The sequence below is a fragment of the Salvelinus namaycush genome, chromosome 12 (assembly GCF_016432855.1).
Source record: "Salvelinus namaycush isolate Seneca chromosome 12, SaNama_1.0, whole genome shotgun sequence".
Taxonomy (NCBI): Eukaryota; Metazoa; Chordata; class Actinopteri; order Salmoniformes; family Salmonidae; genus Salvelinus; species Salvelinus namaycush.
In genome coordinates, this window is record NC_052318.1 from 19,094,654 (window position 1) to 19,114,960 (window position 20,307).

Here is a 20,307-nt window from a genome sequence, read left to right on the forward strand (position 1 = left end):
AGTGTGCAGAGCCGGCGCAGGATATCCTGGACCGAAGAGAGGCCAGATGCGCTGAGCCGGCACCATCCGTCCTGGCTGGATGCCCACTCCAGCCCGGCCGATGCGGGGAGCTGGAATATAGCGCACCGGGCTATGAGAGCGCACTGAAGACACCGTGCGCTTTACCGTATAACACGGTGTCTTCAGTGCGCTCCTTACGGTAAGCACGGGGAGTTGGCTCAGGTCTATATCCTGACTCTGCCACTCTCCCCGTGTGCCCCCCCAAAATGTTTTGGGGGGCTGCCTCTCGTGCTTGCTCCGCTGTGCCAACTCCTCATAGCATCGCCGCTCTGCTTTAGCTGCTTCCAGTTCCTCCTTAGGACGGCGAAATTCACCAGCCTGTGCCCAGGGTCCCTTGCCTTCCAATACCTCCTCCCATGTCCATTCCTCCAGAAAGAGCTGCTCCTCCCGGCCACACTGCTTGGTCCTTTGGTGGGGGGTAGTTCTGTCACGGCCGTCGAAAGAAGTGGACCAAAGTGCAGCGTGGTTAGCGTTCATTTATTTTTTAGAATGTCGCCAACAAAACAAGAAACAAAATAAACAACCGTGAAGCTTCCGAGGGCTATAGTGCCCCTAACAAAGACAACTACCCACAATCACAGGTGGGAAAAAGGGCTGCCTAAGTATGATTCCCAATCAGAGACAACGATAGACAGCTGCCCTGATTGAGAACCATACCCGGCCAAAACATAGAAACACAAAATCAAAACAAGAAAGGACATAGAATGCCCACCAAAATCACACCCTGATCAAACCAAAAAGAGACATAAAAAAGGCTCTCTAAGGTCAGGGTGTGACAATAGGACAAAACACACATCACAACAAGAGAGACAACACAACACTCCATAAAAAGAGACCGAAGATGACAACATAGCAAGGCAGCAACACATGACAACACAGCATGGTAGCAACATAACAACAACAACATGCTAGCAACAAAACATGATAGCAGCACAAAACATGGTACAAACATTATTGGGCACAGACAACAGCACACAGGGCAAGAAGGTAGAGACAACAACACATCACACAAAGCACCCACACCTGTCAGTAAGAGTGTCCATGATTGAGTCTTTGAATGAAGAGATTGAGATAAAACTGTCCAGTTTGAGTGTTTGTTGCAGCTCATTCCAGTCGCTAACTGCAGCGAACTGAAAAGAGGAGCGACCCGGGGATGTGTGTGCTTTGGGGACCTTTAACAGAATGTGACTGGCAGAACGGGTGTTGTATGTGGAGGATGAGGGCTGCAGTAGATATCTCAGATAGGTGGGAGTGAGGCCTAAGTGGGTTTTATAAATAAGCATCAACCAGTGGGTCTTGCGACGGGTATACAGAGATGACCAATTTACAGAGGAGTATAGAGTACAGTGATGTGTCCTATACGGAGCATTGGGGGCAAATCTGATGGCCGAATTGTAAAGAACATCTAGCTGCTCGAGAGCACCCTTACCTGCCGATCTATAAATGATGTCTCCGTAATCTAGCATGGGTAGGATGATCATCTGAATCAGGGTTAGTTTGGCAGCTGGGGTGAAAGAGGAGCAATTATGATAGAGGAAACCAAGTCTAGATTTAACTTTAGCCTCCAGCTTTGATATGTGCTGAGAGAAGGACAGTGCACCGTCTAGCCATACTCCCAAGTACTTGTATGAGGTGACTACCTCAAGCTCTAAACCCTCAGAGGTAGTAATAACACCTGTGGGCATAGGGGCATTCTTCTTACCAAACCACATGACCTTTGTTTTGGAGGTGTTCAGAACAAGGTTAAGGGTAGAGAAAGCTTGTTGGACACTAAGAAAGCTTTGTTGTAGAGCATTTAGCACAAAATCCAGGGAGGGGCCAGCTGAGTATAAGACTGTATCATCTGCATATAAATGGATGAGAGAGCTTCCTACTGCCTGAGCTATGTTGTTGATGTAAATTGAGAAGAGCGTGGGGCCTAGGATCGAGCCTTGGGGACAGGCAGTGGCTGAGATAGCAGATTTTCTGACTTTATACACTGCACTCTTTGAGAGAGGTAGTTAGCAAACCAGGCCAAAGACCCCTAAGAGACATCAATACTCCTTAGCCGGCCCACAAGAATGGAATGGTCTACCGTATCAAAAGCTTTGGCCAAGTCAATAAAAATAGCAGCACAATATTGCGTAGAATCAAGGGCAATGGTGACATCATTGAGGACCTTTAAGGTTGCAGTGACACATCCATAACCTGGGTGGAAACCAGATTGCATACCCGAGAGAATACTATAGACATCAAGAAAGCCAGAAATAAAGGACAAACTGTGGCTGCCTTCCAAGCAATGGAAAGGAAAGAAAGGAGAGGCAGGTTTGGTGATGATAGAGGCAGCAACCTTAAAGAAGAAAGGGTCTCCATCTGACCCAGATGTGTTTTTGGGGTCAAGTTTAAGGAGCTTCTTTAGCACCTCGGACTCAGTCACTGCCTGCAGGGAGAAACTTTGTAGCGGGATAGTCGCATTAGAAAGGGTGGGAGATGAGGAAATGTCAAATAGGAATCCTGACTTAATGAAGTGGTGACTAAAGAGCTCAGTCATTTGCTTCTTGTCAGTAACAACCACATCATCAACATTAAGGGACATGGGCAGCTGTGAGGGGGAGGGTTTATTCTCTTTAACCGTTTTCCAGAACTTCTTGGGGTTAGACCCACAGAGAGAGAGAACTGTTCCTTAAAGTAACTAACTTTGGCCTTCCGGATGGCCTGAGTGCACTTATTTCTCATTTGCCTGAACGATAGCCAGTCAGCCTGAGTATGCATGTGCCGAGCCTTTCGTCAAATGTAAATCTTAAGGTGGAGTAACTCTGCAAGATCACGGTCAAACCAGGGGCTGAACCAGTTTTTAATTCACATTTTCTTTATGGGGGTGTGTTTGTTAATAATACCACTGAAAATATAAAAAAGAAGGTCCAAGCGTCATCGACAGAGGGGATCAAGCTGATTCTATACCATTTTACAGAGGCCAGTTCATGAAGGAAGGCTTGCTCATTAAAGTTTTTTAGCAAGCATCTATGACAAATCAGGACAGGTCGTTTCACTGAGCAGCCATTGCGAACACAGACTGTAAAACAGTGATCACTAAGGTCATTACAGAAAACACCAGACTGATACCTATCAGGATTATTTGTGAGGATAACATCAAGGAGAGTAGCCTTTTTTGGGTGTTTGGAGTCATACCTTGTGGGGATCGCTGGAGGCTCCGGACTGGGGATCGTCGCTGGAGGTTCCGGACTGGTGATCGCCGCTGGAGGCTCCGGACTGGAGATCATCGCTGGAGGCTCGTCGCTGGAGGCTCCGGACTGGGGATCGTCGCTGGAGGCTCCGGACTGGTGATCGTCGCTGGAGGCTCCAGACTGGGGATCGACGCTGGAGGCTCCGGACTGGGGATCGCCGCTGGAGGCTCCGGACTGTGGCCCGTCGGTGGAGGCTCCGTACTGTGGCCCGTCGTTTGAGGTTCCGGACTGTGAAACGTCGCCGGAAGCTCTGGACTGGCTACTGTCGCCGGAAGCTCTGGACTGGGAACTGTCGCCGGAATCTCTGGACTGGGAACTGTCGCCGGAGGCTCTGGACTGGGAACTGTCGCCGGAAGCTCTGGACTGGGAACTGTCGCCGGAACTGGTGGTACCGGGAAGAGGCACAGGCCGTACTGGACTGTGGAAGCGCACTGGAGGCGTGATGCGTGGTGCCGGAACTGGTGGTACCGGGTTGATGACACGCATCTCAGAGCGAGTGCGGAGAGGAGGCACAGGACGTACTGGACTGTGGAGGCGCACTGGAGATCTGGAGCGTAGAGCTGGCACAATGCGTCCTGGCTGGATGCTCACTTGAGCCCGGCAAGTGCGGGGCCCTAGCACAGGACGCACTGGGGACACAGTACGCAGAGCTGGTGCAGGATATCCTGGTCCAAGGAGGTTTACTGGAGATCTGGAGCGTAGAGCTGGCACAATGCGTCCTGGCTGGATGCCCATTCTAGCCCGGCAAATGCGAGGAGCTGGAATAGAGCGCACCGGGCTATGAATGCGAACTGGAGACACCGTGCGCATCTCTGCACAACACGGTGCCTGACCAGTTACACGCTCCCCACGGTAAGCACGAGGAGTTGGCTCAGGTCACATATAGCATAGTTATGTTAACAGAAATAATGGAGTGCCTTACTATTCTCCATGGTTGGTCCTCTTGCCTATTCTTTGGTAGAAGGAGCCACAGCCCACACAGTTATACACCTGAGCCTTCTTACTGCAGAACACAATCAATCCATCAGATTGATGCAGGTGTGGGTTGTAGGGTGTCTTAGTGTTCTACATTTTTTCAATATGGGTAACTCGTAAAAAAGCCTGTTTTGAACTGTATCCTAACCTGAGAAGTAGAAATCAAAGGGAGAGAAACAGGGAATTGTTAAGTAAATGGAAGAATACTCTTATTGCAATGTGCGTGGCTCTTAAAAGAGCCTTTGGTTGTGCATAGTGTAGTCTATCGCGCAAGATGTTGCCTGGGAAACAGCACCCTCCTCGTAGAAGTAGGAGGTGAAGGTCTCCCGCACAGGGATTGCCTCCCGTGCTGCGTTGTAGGCCCCCATCCTGGCATCATCCTGCAGAGCAGCAGACATCTCCTCTAGCACACAGCAGTGAGCTGCAGGTCCCCTCCTGGTCCTCGTGACCATCCTCATGAAGTTACAGTATGCAGGACACAGGTAGCCTTCACACGCCTCTGCGTTAGTAGTGTGGACCCCGATGACTCGTTGGTACCTCCGCCACTGGGACGCAAGAATGCGGAAGGTGCACTCGGCGGTCAGCCTGGCTCGGGAGAGGCGGTAGTTGAAGACCATGTTCCTCCTGCAGATGCTCGCTTCAGGAGGGTGCCGCATGAGTTTTCTCCGGCACGGAAAGGCCTCGTCTCCCATGAAGACATGGGGCTGGGATCCCCGGTGCTCTGCTCCTGGAATCAGACTGTCTTCGGGAAGGTCCAGGGTGCCATCTCTGAGGGCCTGACCGTGGAGGAATTCATGCCTGTCCCTTGGTTGGGAAATATCTCTCATTACAAATGATAACATTGGATAGATAGATGCATGTGCGCACACGTGCATGTGACAACAGAAGGATCATATCAAGGATGGCATCACAAATTAATACATAAATATCACTTGAAGCTTGATGGTGAGTTGATCATTTGAACCAGATGTGTAGTGCTATGGCAAAAACAAAAATGTGCACCTCTTTGGGTCTCCAGGACCAGGTTTGAGAACCACTGCTCTTGGGACATTCATTGGGACCTCTTCATCTGCAGACAGGCTTTCACAGCTCTCTGTATCTGAGGACAGAAAACATCACAAAGAAACAGGCTTCATTATACTGCAATTAGAAAGCACTGAATATTATGTTGCTATTATCTCTGTCCTCAGTTTCTCTCTCGAAGGACTGAAACTACACAAAAGTACCTGCCCTATCCAGAGTAGCCTACTCTCTCCCTTATTTGACAGCTGGAGCTGCTAATCCTTTCACCCTCTTCCATTTCTGTTAGCTAGCTAGCTAGCTACCTACCTACAAATACATTTGGAGTGTGTGTTTTACATTTATTTACAAGATAGCTAGCGAATATGAAGTTAGGTAGCTATCTGCTGATTTATTTAATTCACATAGCTAACTAGCTATACAGTATGTAAAGGTGGCTATATTAGCAGTTCATTTGAGCTAGCCTGCACAATACTGTAGCTAGCTAGCTTTACCTGGAATGCTTTTCCTACAGTCTTGAATGAGTTTCCACATCTGCTGAGCACTTGTTGTCTGCTTTTCCTTTACTCTGCCGTCCAACTCATCCCAAACCATCTCAATTTGTTTGATAGGGCGGCACACAATAGGGCAGCACACAATTGGCCCAACGTCGTCCGGGTTTGGCCGGGGTAGGCCGTCATTGTAAATAAGAATTTGTTCTTAACTGACTTGCCTAATTAATTAAAGGTTAAATAAAAAATATTAAAAATAGCCCTTACACAGCCTGGAGATGTGTTGGGTCATTGTCCTGTTGAAAAACAAATGATAGTCCCACTAAGTGCATACCAGATGGGATGGCATATCACTTCAGAATGCTGTGGTAGCCATGCTGGTTAAGTGTGCCTTGAATTCTAAATAAATCACTGACAGTGTCACCAGCAAAGCACCATCACACCTCCTCCATGCCTCACGGTAGGAACCACACATGCAGAGATCATCTGTTCACCTACTCTGTGTCTCACAAAGACACGGCGGATGGAACCAAAAATCTCAAATTTGTAGTCATCAGACCAAAGGACAGATGTCCACCGGTGTAATCAAATCAAATTAAATTAAATGTTATTTGTCACATGCGCTGATTACAACAGGTGTAATCTGTTGTGAAATGCTTACTTACAAGCCCTTAACCAACAATGCAGTTTTAAGAAAAATACCAAAAAAATTAATAATGTCCATTGCTCGTGTTTTTTGGCCCAAGCAAGTCTTTTCTTCTTATTGGTGTCCTTTAGTAGTGGTTTCTTTGCAGCAATTCGACCATGAAGGCTTGATTCAAGCAGTCTCCTCTGAACAGTTGATGTTGAGATGTGTCTGTTACTTGAACTCTGTGAAGCATTTATTTGGGCTGCAATTTCTGAGGCTGGTAACTCTAATGAACTCTGCAGCAGAGGTAACTCTGGGTCTTCCTTTCCTGTGGCGGTCCTCATGAGAGCCAATTTCATCATAGCGCATGATGGTTTTTGCGACTGCACTGTTTTAAAGTAATGATGGACTGTCATTCCTCTTTGCTTATTTGAGCTGTTCTTGCCATAATATGGACATGGTCTTTTACCAAATAGGGCTATCTTCTGTATACCACCCCTACAACACAACTGATTGGCTAAAACACATTAAGATGGAAAGAAATTCAACAAAATAACTTTTAACAAGGCACACCTGTTAATTGAAATGCATTCCAGGTGACTACCTTCCAGGTGACTACCTCATGAAGCTGGCTGAGAGAATGCCAAATGTTCAAAGCTGTCATCAAGGAAAAGGGTGGGTACTTTAAAGAATGTTGTCCGGACCTCTGGCACTCTCTATGGGGGTGCCACAGGCTTCAGTCCTCAGGCTGACTCTTTTCTCTGTATATATCAATGATGTCACTCTTGCTGCAGGTGATTATTTGATCCACCTCTTCGCAGATGACACCCTTCTGTATACATCTGGCCTGTCTTTGGACACGGTGATAACAAACCTCCAAACGAGCTTCAATGCCATACAACACTCCTTCCGTGGCCTCCATCTGCTCTTAAATGCTATTAAAACGAAATGCATGCTCTTCAACCGATCGCTGCCTGCACCCGCCTGCCCGACTAGCATCACTACTCTGGACGGTTCTGACTTAGAATATGTGGACAACTACAAATACCTAGGTGTCTGGCTAGACTGTAAACTCTCCTTCCAGACACATATTAAGCATCTCCAATCCAAAATGAAATCTAGAATCGGCTACCTATTTCGCAACAAAGCCTCCTTCACTCATGCTGCCAAACATACCCTCGTAAAACTGACTATCTACCGATCCTCGACTTCGGCGATGCCATTTACAAAATAGCCTCCAACACTCTACTTAGCAAATCTAATGCAGTCTATCACAGTGCCATCCGTTTTGTCACCAAAGCCCCATATGCTACCCACCATTGCGACCTGTATGCTCTCGTTGGCTGGCTCTCACTTCATATTCGTCGCCAAACCCACTGGCTCCAGGTCATCTATAAGTCTGTGCTAGGTAAAGCCCCGCCTTATCTCAGCTCACTGGTCACCATTGCAGCACCCACCCGTAGCACACGATCCAGCAGGTATATTTCACTGGTCACCCCCAAAGCCAATTCCTCCTTCGGCCGCCTTTCCTTCCAGTTCTCTGCTGCCAATGACGGGAACGGATTGCAAAAATCACTGAAGTTGGAGACTTACATCTCCCTCACTAACTTTAAGCATCAGCTGTCAGAGCAGCTTACCGATCACTACAGCTGTACATAGCCCATCTTTAAATAACCCACCCATCCAACCAACTACCTACCTCATCCCCAAATTTGTGTTTGTTTTTCTGCTCTTTTGCACACCAGTATTTCTACTTGCACATCCTCATCTGCACAACTATCACTCCAGTGTTAATTGCTAAATTGTAATTACGTCGCCACTATGGCCTATGTATTGCCTTACCTCCTTACTTAATTTGCACACACTGTACACATATTTTAATATTTTGTTATTGACTGTACCTTTGTTTATCCCATGTGTAACTCTGTGTTGTTGTTTTTGTCGCACTGCTTTGTCTTGGCCAGGTCGCAGTTGTAATGAGAACTTGTTCTCAACTGGCCTACCTAGTTAAATAAAGGTGAAAAAAAAGAATCTCAAATATAAAATATGCTTTGATTTGTTTAACACTTTTTTTGGTTACTACATGATTCCATGTGTGTTTTTTCATAGTTTTGATGTCTTCACTATTATTCTACAATATACAAAATAGTAAAAATAAAGAAAAACCCTGGAATGAGTAGGTGTCCAAACTTTTGACTGGTACTGTATGTCACCAGTAGGCCAAGTAATTGTACCGTTAATACCAGTCATTTGGTTACATTAATTTCTGTTAACTTCTTATGGCTGCATCCCGCTAACGGGATCGATATGACAACAGCCAGTGAAAGTGCAGGGCGCCAAATTCAAACAACAGAAATCTCATAATTAAAATTCCTCAAACATACATGTGTCTTATATCATTTTAAAGGTAATCTTGTTGTTAATCCCACCAAAGTGTCTGATTTCAAATATGCTTTTCAGCAAAAGCACTACAAACGATTATGTTAGGTCTTCACCAAACCACAATATGCACAGCCATTTTTCCAGCGAAATATAGCAGTCACAAAAAGAAGAAATATAGATAAAATTAATCACTAACCTTTGATGATCTTCATCAGATGACACTCATAGGACTTCATGTTACACAATACATGCATGTTTTGTTTGATAAAGTTCATATTTATATAAAAAAATCTGAGTTTACATTGGCGTGTTACATTCACTAGTTCCAAAAACATCAAGTGATTTTGCATAGCCACATCGTTTCAACAGAAATACTCATCATAAATGTAGATGATAATACAAGTTATACACATGGAATTATAGATATACATCTCCTTAATGCAACCGCTGTGTCAGATTTTTTTTTTTTTATACGGAAAAAGCAAATCATGCAATAATCTGAGACGGCGCTCAGAACAATAGCCAAATTAGCCGCCATGTTGGAGTCAACAGAAACCAGAAAATACATGATAAATGTTTCCTTACCTTTGATGAACTTCATCAGAATGCAGTCCTAGGAATCCCAGGTCCACAATAAATGCGTGATTTGTTCGATAATGTCTGTTATTTATGTCCAATTAGCTACTTTGGTTAGCGCGTTTGGTAAACAATTCCAAAGTCACAAAACGCGTCCACTATAACGTGACGAAATGTCCAAAAGTTCCGTAACAGTCAGTAGAAACATGTCAAACGATGTATTGAATCAATCTTAAGAATGTTGTTAACATACATCTTGAATAACGTTCCAACCGGAGAATTACATTGACTTCAGTTGAGAGATGGAAAGGAGCTGCCTATCACGTGTTCAATGCGTGGTCACCTCATGTCAGTGATTACTCATTCCTGTCTCCTTCGGCCCCCCTTCACATTAGAGTCATCAGACCAAGTTCTATTGACTGTTGACATCTAGTGGAAGCCGTAGGAAGTGAAAACTCATCCATATCTCGCTGTAATTTCATTGGGAGCTTGGTTGAAAATCTAGCAGCCTCAGAAAAAATCCAAACAGGAAGTGGAATTTCTCAGGTTTTTGCCTGCCATATGAGTTCTGTTATACTCACAGACATAATTCAAACAGTTTAAGAAACTTCAGAGTGTTTTCTATCAAATACTAATAATATGCATATATTAGCAACTATGAATGAGGAGCAGGCCGTTTACTCTGGGCACCTCTGTGCACCTCTGTGCACCTTTCATCCAAGCTACTCAATACTGCCCCTGCAGCTATAAGAAGTTAATGCATGTATTAATTCATAATTTACCGTTCTCATTCTCGGAGTTGAAACGTAGTTTGCAGAGTTCAAAACCTGCTACACTTGTGAGAAACCAGTAAGTTTTTTTTCCATAACCATCATTTATGAGTTTTGTAAATTTTGCTATTGTCTTTTGTTTGGCGTGCTCCATGTGAGCAATGAGCATGTCTCTGTCTGGTTTCTCTGTTCTGATAATATTCAGGGAACGTGCATGTCTGAGCACGCATAGAAGTACCTGGCCTGCTGCACGCAAATTTAGGAAAGTAGCCATTTGGGATGTCTGAGTTCTGATGATCCCATATATCCAGTGGATATACAGTTGAAGTCAGAAGTTTACATACATTTAGGTTGGAGTCATTAAAACACGTTTTTCAACCACTCCACAAATTTCTTGTTAACAAACTATAGTTTTGGCAAGTCGATTAGAACATCTACTTTGTGCATGACAAAAGTCATTTTTCCAACAATTGTTTACAGACAGATTATTTCACTCATAATTCACTGTGTCACAATTCCAGTGGGTCAGAAGTGTAAATACACTAAGTTGACTGTGACTTTAAACAGCTTGGAAAATTCCCAAAAATGATGTCATGGCTTTAGAAGCTTCTGATAGGCTAATTGACATCATTTGAGTCAATTGGAGGTGTACCTGTGGATGTATTTCAAGGCCTACCTTCAAACTCAGTGCCTCTTTGCTTGACATCATGGGAAAATCAAAAGAAATCAGCCAAGACCTCAGAAAAAGTTGTAGACCTCCACAAGTCTTGTTCATCCTTGGGAGCAATTTCCAAACTCGTGAAAGGTACCACGTTCATCTGTACAAACAATAGTACGCAAGTATAAACACCATGGGACCACGCAGCTGTCATACCGCTCAGGAAGGAGACGCGTTCTGTCTCCAAGAGATGAACGTACTTTGGTGCGAAAAGTGCAAATCAATCCCAGAACAACAGCAAAGGACCTTGTGAAGATGCTGGAGGAAACAGGTACAAAAGTATCTATATCCACAGTAAAACGAGTCCTATATCGACATAACCTGAAAGGCCGCTCAGCAAGGAAGAAGCCACTGCTCCAAAACCGCCATAAAAAAGCCAGACTACGGTTTGCAACTGCACATGGGGACAAAGATCGTGCTTTTTGGAGAAATGTCCTCTGGTCTGATGAAACAAAAATAGACATGTTTGGCCATAATGACCATCGTTATGTTTGGAGGAAAAAGGAGGAGGCTTGCAAGCTGAAGAACACCATCCCAACCGTGAAGCACGGGGGTGGCAGCGTCATGTTGTGGGGGTGCTTTGCTGCAGAAGGGACTGGTGCACTTCACAAATTAGATGGCATCATGAGGTAGGAAAATGATGTGGATATATTGAAGCAACATCTCAAGACGTCAGTCAGGAAAAGCTTGGTCGCAAATGGGTCTTCCAAATGGACAATGACCCCAAGCATACTTCCAAAGTTGTGGCAAAATGGCTTAACCTCTAATTCCTCCCAATCCCGGATCCGGGAGCACCCCCATCAGTAAAAAAGCTGACTAGCATAGCCTAGCATAGCGTCACAAGTAAATACTAGCATCTAAATATCATTAAATCACAAGTCCAAGACACCAGATGAAAGATACACATCTTGTGAATCCAGCCATCATTTCTGATTTTTAAAATGTTTTACAGGGAAGACACAATATGTAAATCTATTAGCTAACCACGTTAGCAAAAGACACCACTTTTTTTACTCCACCATTTTTTTCCTGCATAGGTAGCTATCACAAATTCGACCAAATAAAGATATAAATAGCCACTAACCAAGAAACAACTTCATCAGATGACAGTCTGATAACATATTTATTGTATAGCATATGTTTTGTTAGAAAAATGTGCATATTTCAGGTATAAATCATAGTTTACCATTGCAGCCACCATCACAACTCTCACCAAAGCGACTAGAATAACTACAGAGAGCAACGTGAATTACCTAAATACTCATCATAAAACATTTCTGAAAAATACACAGCATACAGCAAATGAAAGACAAACATCTTGTGAATCCAGCCAATATTTCAGATTTTTTAAGTGTTTTATAGCGAAAACACAATATAGCATTATATTAGCTTACCACAATAGCCAGAAACACAAGCCATTTACCTGCAGCAAAGGTTAGCGATCGTAAGAAACAAGCAAAAGATATATAATTTTTGACTAACCTTCATAAACTTCTTCAGATGACAGTCCTGTAACATCATATTACACAATGCATATAGGGTTTGTTCGAAAATGTGCATATGTAGCGGCACAAATCGTGGTTATACAATGTGATTAGTGGCCAAACTTCAAGCAATCTGTCCGGCGCCATCTTGGAGAGGCACCTAATCTAATCGATAACTAATCATAAACTTGACTAAAAAATACAGGTTGGACAGCATATGAAAGATACATTAGTTCTTAATGCAAAAGCTGTGCTAGATTTTTAAAATTAACGTTACTACGCATACAGCGTGCGCTAAAGCGAGACCGCACCGAAATTCATGGCGGAATTATTGTTTAACATTTGTCAACATAAATACGAATTAACAGCATAAAGACTTCTTACTATTTGCTGAGCTTCCATCAGAATCTTGGGCAAGGTGTCCTTTCTCCAGAACAATCGTCTTTTGGTTGAAAGATGTCCTCTTCTCCTGTAGAAATCGCAGCTAACGCTAGCCATGTGCCGGAGAGGTGTCCAACTCGCGATAGCGCGTGACAAAGAAATTCCAGAAAATCGCAATAAACTGATATAAACTGCTATAAGTCGGTTTAAATTAACTACCTTATGAAGTTTTTAAGACAAAAATCAAATTAAATCAGAGCCGGAGATATAGAACTGCTAAAACGAAAGCTTTTCAAGACGCCATGGTGATGTCCCTCCTGCGTCAGGCCCCCCGTTGAAAAGGTCGGACCTTCCGTTCCACGGGCTTTTATAGTGCCCCAGATGGTGCAATCCACTCCATTCAAATTCTCACCGCTTACTGACATCTAGAGGAAGGCGTATGCAGTGCATGTAGCCCCATAGCTTACATGGGAATTTATAAACTGACCCTAGAACAGAGACCTCGATTTCAGAAATCTCACTTCCTGACAGGAAGTGTGCTGCAGAATGAGTTCTGTTTCACTCAGAGAAATAATTAAAACGGTTTTAGAAACTAGAGAGTGTTTTCTATCCAATAGTAATAATAATATGCATATTGTACGAGCAAGAATTGAGTACGAGGCAGTTTAATTTGGGAACGAATTTTTACAAAGTCGAAATGGCGCCCCCCTATTGACAAGAAGTTTTAAGGACACAAAGTCAAGGTATTGGTGTGGCCATCACAAAGCCCTGACCTCAATCCTATAGAAAATTTGTGGGCAGAGCTGAAAAAGCGTGTGCGAGCAAGGAAGCCTACAAACCTGACTCAGTTACACCAGCTCTGTCAGGAGGAATGGGCCAAAATTCACCCGACTTAGTTTAAATTTATTTGGCTAAGGTGTATGTAAACTTCCGACTTCAACTGTATGAGCTCATTGGAGCGGTGAACTCTGAGGGCACGGAATAGACTGTATAATGTTGTTGATACAAGTTTGCTAGCAACAGTTGATTGATTTGATACAATGTTGCCCTTCACTAGCAATAGCTCAAGTCAAGACCGATAGAAATGGGGGCCAACAGGTGGAGTAGAGCGATGAATGTGATGTATACATGCGTATCCCGCACATACGACTAATACAACTTGAACTTGAAAGAACCTGAATTTTTATCAGGATATTTTCTACTGGTTTTATTTGTTAGCTTTAGGCCTATATATTTGACTTAGTTGACAATGGAAGTAAGTTATAGGCCTACTGCTTCTCATGGGAAACAACTATGACTTAATCGTCTTGAACCCCATTCGATGCTAAATGCATAGTATGCATAGTAATAGTAATAAACTATTGTCAGATCTTCTGTGAATTAACAGACGCAATAGCCTACTTTGACAGAACCTGAATTTCTCCATCTTTCCTCCATCCACTGTTCTTGTTCCCTCCAGGTTCCAGACTGAGGACGGATGTGGTGGAGGTGCCCCCGCGGATTGTCCACCACCCCTCAGATGTGGTGGTCAAGGTAGGCAGCCCCGCCACCCTCTCCTGCCGCGCCGACGGCACACCCGAGCCCTCCATTGAGTGGCTCCGCAATGGCCAGCCCCTGGAGATGGACAAGCTGGACAGCCAATCGCGGCCCATCGTCCTGTCGGAGGGCAGCCTTTTTTTCCTCAGCGTGGTGCCAGGGAGGCGGAGTCAGTCACATGAGGGCGTGTACGCGTGCATGGCAAGGAACAGCGCTGGCAAGGCCACCAGCCGCAACGCCTCCCTCTATATCGCAGGTAAGACTGTGGGGATGTCTTTCAAATTAGATGGACATGCGTATCTTGTTATAAATTCCAAGATGCCATGCAGAAATAATTGCACAGTAGGATGAAGAGAGGTACCATGTTATAGAGTGGTCCCACTGTTATAGATCATGTGAGTGAAGAGACTATGTATCAGTCTCAGCAGTGTGCAGACTAACTAATAAACCACTCAAGGGCTAGATTGGCTGCATCAAGTGTGCTCATACTGAGATGGAACCAAAGCCACACACAGCTGCCTTCCAAGTACTTAAAAACACTATGCCAGATGGATGTGAAAATCTGGCCTTAGAATACATTCTGTTGTCTTGGTTGGAAGGCCCTCTGTGGCTCCTACATCCTGTCCCATTAACTTCTTCTCTCCCTCCATGCTGATCTTAAATGTGATATCAAGCTAATATATGATCCTTCAGGTCCACGGAAAGCCCGCAGTAACCACAGACCCCTGCTCCAGAGAGAAAGCGAGAGACGTTGAGATTGTCCGTGTGATTGCTGAGTAGAATTATTATTATATATATTTTTTTTTTAAACATTTATTTAACTAGGCAAGTCAGTTATTAAGAACAAATTCTTATTTACAATGACGGCCTACCAAAAGGCCAAAGATCTCCTGTGGGGACGGGGGCTGGGATTTAAAAAAATATATATTTATATGTATATATAGGTCAAAACACACATCACGACAAGAGACAACACAACTCTACATAAAGAGAGACCTAAGACAACAACATAGCATGGCCGCAACACATGACAACACAGCCTGGTATCAACATGGTAACAACACAACATGGTAACAACACAACATGGCAGCAGCACAACATGGTAGCAGCACAAAACATGGTGCAAACATTATTGGGCACAGACAACCGCACAAAGGGCAAGAAGGTAGAGACAACAATACATCACGGAAAGCAGCCACAACTGTCAGTAAGAGTGTCCATGATTGGACTCTTTGTCTTTGAATGAAGAGATTGAGATAAAACTGTCCAGTTTGAGTGTTTGTTGCAGCTCGTTCCAGTCGCTAGATGAAGCGAACTGAAATTAAAGGGGGTCCAAAATCAATGTTTACCACCTTCCCAGGACAAACACTCTGCTAATTTACCCCTGACCCCCAGCCTCTGTTTGTACCCAAAATAGGGTCACCCACAGACCACTGGATTCCTGAGCTAGCTGGTATAATTAGTGGCTGATTGACTTGTTGGGGGAACTTCCGTGGAGCAGTACGTGGTGGAGGCATGGAGCCATTGGGACAGTAAACAGTGGCACTTTACTTTCGATTGAGTTATACTAGCAGATCGATTGTAGTATAGTTTGAGTTTAACCTTTATTTATCCAGGTTAGTCTCAATAAGATAATTGTGCAATTGTGACCTTTTGTAAGTATAGTTGTACTGGTTAGGTTAGTAGCCTCTACAGTCATGAACCATGCAGCACTGTTAATTCAAGAGTTGTGCTAAGTTCTCTATCATAGCTAGACAATTATTGATTTTCAAGAATACCCTTAATACATTTTTTTATTTTTTATTTTATTTTTTTAATTTTAAATTTTATCCCATTTTCTCTCCAATTTTCGTGGTATCCAATCGCTAGTAATTACTATCTTGTCTCATCGCTACAACTCCCGTACGGGCTCGGGAGAGACGAAGGTCGAAAGCCATGCGTCCTCCGAAGCACAACCCAACCAAGCCGCACTGCTTCTTAACACAGCGCGCCTCCAACCCGGAAGCCAGCCGCACCAATGTGTCAGAGGAAACACCGTGTACCTGGCCCCCTTGGTTAGCGCGCATTGCGCCCGGCCCGTCGCTGGAGCGCGATGAGACAAGGATATCCCTACCGGCCAAACCCTCCCTAACCCGGACGACACTATGCCAATTGTGCGTCGCCCCACGGACCTCCCGGTCGCGGCCGGCTGCGACAGAGCCTGGGCGCGAACCCAGAGACTCTGGTGGCGCAGCTAGCACTGCGATGCAGTGCCCTAGACAACTGCGCCACCCGGGAGGCCCCCTTAATACATTTTAAAGCAGTCCAGCCTTGGATCATTCCTTGATGGAGAGTGGAGATATTCCAGTAGTAGTTTATGGCACTAGACCATTGTAACCATACGTGTGACCAAGTAGACGCCAAATACTTTTTGTCTCATGATTCCATGTGGTGTCCTAATGTAATACCTATGTTATGACATCAGTGAAGATTTAAACAGACATCCTAAACATGTGGTAATGTACACATGCAAGGTGAAAATGCCATTGTCTCTGTCATTTTGGATATAATGGAAGGGAGCTCCTTAGACCTTAAACTGAAATGTTTCACAGTGACTCTTAACGATTGAGTAAACATGACACGTTCCTGTAAAGAGGTCAGGCTTGTCTGTCATGTACTTGTGCTTATATCAATGTAGACAGGTCAAGTTTGCTCTATGAATTGTTTGGGACCTCTGGGGAATATATGAGGTTGTTGATGGGGCAATACTGGACAAAAGCACTGTGTTTTCCGTGTATAAAATATATGGATATTTAGAGCTGTGCGATGTGGTCCAAAATGTATAGTGTGATATGGTGTGGTAATGGTACTGTGAAATAAGGTAAATCATTAAATTAGTTCATTATAACCCTTGCAAATTTTCGGTGGTCAAAACTCTCATTTGTAGGAAGCCAAGTCAAGCAGACAGTGATGCGTGTTGTGCTGGGCACATGTCTCCCAGGCAATGTTTATTAACTACAGGCTTGTAGACTGACTTTGACGTTGTTATCCAATGTAATGTTATGGCCTTGTGCACCAGCTAGTCTCAAACCCACTGTTTATGAATGGACGACCTCTGTGTGTTCTTTCAGCTCTGCGTGAGGACTTCCGGGTGCAGCCCAGTGACGTGGAGGTGGCTGTGGGGGAGGTGGCGGTGCTGAACTGCAGCCCGCCGGTGGGCCACCCCGAGCCCAATGCCACCTGGAGAAAAGACGGGGTCCCCATCAACCACACAAACCCGCACTACACTGTGAGACCTCCTTTATAACATAGCTACATGCTTTGGGCTTTCTTGCTATGCTTTTTGAAATTAGAAATTGACAATGGGACAGTTGTCAGTGTGCATTTCTGTGCAGTAAATGTATTTTCAAGACACTATGGTTTTTCCATAATATGGAAAGATATTCTATATTATTGTAATTCATTTTTTAACTAATTTCCAGAGGTGGCAGGAGCTGAAATGCATACTGTTCTGAATACTTATTTCTCTAATCATATCAGTGGTAACACAGTATTGCCAATAGAGGGCACTGTTGTACAACATTTTGATTAAAACCACAGGCCGCTTCATACATTTTCCTCCATTATTAATAAAAGAGGACATGTCACCTTGGATGAAAAACTATCCCCCAAAAAATCCTTGTTTATTTTTAACTGTATGTGCATGCTCCCCATGTGACCTATAGGAACTAAATGGGAAGTTGATAATCGCCCCAGCCCAGAAAAATGATTCTGGCGTGTACATCTGTGTGGCCTCCAACACTGTGGGAGTAAGAGAGAGCAGGGCCGCCCGCCTGTCTGTCTTAGGTAAGATGAACCCTGACTCCATGTACAGTACCATTTTAGCAATAACCTTTTTTACACTACTGAGCCAAGCTGTACTTCGCTGGCCTGGTTATGCATCCACCATAGTTGCTGGAACGGTGCTGGAAATGAAAATGTGAAAAGAACAGAGTCCACACAGTACAGTTTGGGTCGGCACATCAGTGTGAAAAAGGTATGTCAGTGTTTGCTATTGATATAAGGGATAGCATGGAATTGAATGCTTAGAGATATGATATGAATAACCATAATTTGTGTATTTGCCCATGCTTTCTCCATCCCCAGCCAAGCCAGTGTTGGTGCTGAAGCCTCAGGATGTGTTGGTGGGGACAGGGGAGTCTGCCCAGTTCTACTGCGAGGCTAAAGGAGACTCCATGGCTGCTGTGGAGTGGAGCCGTGAGCAGGGCCCTCTGCCCAACGGCAGGTCTGATTCTTGATTCAACAAAAAAAACTTAATTGTCCATTAAATGTACACTAGAGACTGTTCTTGACATGAGGTTTACAACATGTGGTTTGTATGCATGACTGTAAGTCGCTTTGGATAAATGCGTCTGCTAAATGGCTTATATTATTATATACAGGAGATCAAAAAGTATTTGGATGGTGACAATATATACACTGCTCAAAAAAATAAAGGGAACACTAAAATAACACATCCTAGATCTGAATGAATGAAATATTCTTATTAAATACTTTTTTCTTTACATAGTTGAATGTGCTGACAACAAAATCACACAAAAATGATCAATGGAAATCAAATTTATCAACCCATGGAGGTCTGGATTTGGAGTCACACTCAAAATTAAAGTGGAAAACCACACTACAGGCTGATCCAACTTTGATGTAATGTCCTTAAAACAAGTCAAAATGAAGCTCAGTGGTGTGTGTGGCCTCCACGTGCCTGTATGACCTCCCTACAACGCCTGGGCATGCTCCTGATGAGTTGGCGGATGGTCTCCTGAGGGATCTCCTCCCAGACCTGGACTAAAGCATCCGCCAACTCCTGGACAGTCTGTGGTGCAACGTGGCGTTGGTGGATGGAGCGAGACATGATGTCCCAGATGTGCTCAATTGGGATTCAGGTATGGGGAACGGGCTGGCCAGTCCATAGCATCAATGCCTTCCTCTTGCAGGAACTGCTGACACACTCCAGCCACATGAGGTCTAGCATTGTCTTGCATTAGGAGGAACCCAGGGCCAACCGCACCAGCATATGGTCTCACAAGGGGTCTGAGGATCTCATCTCGGTACCTAATGGCAGTCAGGCTACCTCTGGCGAGCACATGGAGGGCTGTGCGGCCCCCCAAAGAAATGCCACCCCACACCATGACTGACCCACCGCCAAACCGGTCATGCTGGAAGATGTTGCAGGCAGCAGAACGTTCTCCACGGCGTCTCCAGACTCTGTCACGTCTGTCACATGTGCTCAGTGTGAACCTGCTTTCATCTGTGAAGAGCACAGGGCGCCAGTGGCGAATTTGCCAATCTTGGTGTTCTCTGGCAAATGCCAAACGTCCTGCACGGTGTTGGGCTGTAAGCACAACCCCCACCTGTGGACGTCGGGCCCTCATACCACCCTCATGGAGTCTGTTTCTGACCGTTTGAGCAGACACATGCACATTTGTGGCCTGCTGGAGGTCATTTTGCAGGGCTCTGGCAGTGCTCCTCCTGCTCCTCCTTGCACAAAGGCGGAGGTAGCGGTCCTGCTGCTGGGTTGTTGCCCTCCTACGGCCTCCTCCACGTCTCCTGATGTACTGGCCTGTCTCCTGGTAGCGCCTCCATCCTCTGGACACTACGCTGACAGACACAGCAAACCTTCTTGCCACAGCTCGCATTGATGTGCCATCCTGGATGAGCTGCACTACCTGAGCCACTTGTGTGGGTTGTAGACTCCGTCTCATGCTACCACTAGAGTGAAAGCACCGCCAGCATTCAAAAGTGACCAAAACATCAGCCAGGAAGCATAGGAACTGAGAAGTGGTCTGTGGTCACCACCTGCAGAACCACTCCTTTATTGGGGGTGTCTTGCTAATTGCCTATAATTTCCACCTGTTGTCTATTCCATTTGCACAACAGCATGTGAAATTTATTGTCAATCAGTGTTGCTTCCTAAGTGGACAGTTTGATTTCACAGAAGTGTGATTGACTTGGAGTTACATTGTGTTGTTTAAGTGTTCCCTTTATTTTTTTGAGCAGTGTATATTATTTTGGCTCTGTACTCC

At 44.7% G+C, this 20,307-nt stretch overlaps 1 protein-coding gene across 1 annotated transcript in view; it reads left to right on the top strand.

Moving 5' to 3' along the window:
• The window catches only part of LOC120056792 (roundabout homolog 1-like), a 45,007-nt gene that overhangs the window by 6,413 nt on the left and 18,287 nt on the right, over positions 1-20,307 (top strand). Inside the window, exons 2-5 of the mRNA XM_039004996.1 lie at positions 14,169-14,501; positions 17,356-17,513; positions 17,950-18,070; positions 18,371-18,509. Of these exons, the coding sequence (XP_038860924.1) occupies positions 14,169-14,501; positions 17,356-17,513; positions 17,950-18,070; positions 18,371-18,509 (751 nt within the window). The remainder of the gene's footprint in view (positions 1-14,168; positions 14,502-17,355; positions 17,514-17,949; positions 18,071-18,370; positions 18,510-20,307) is intronic.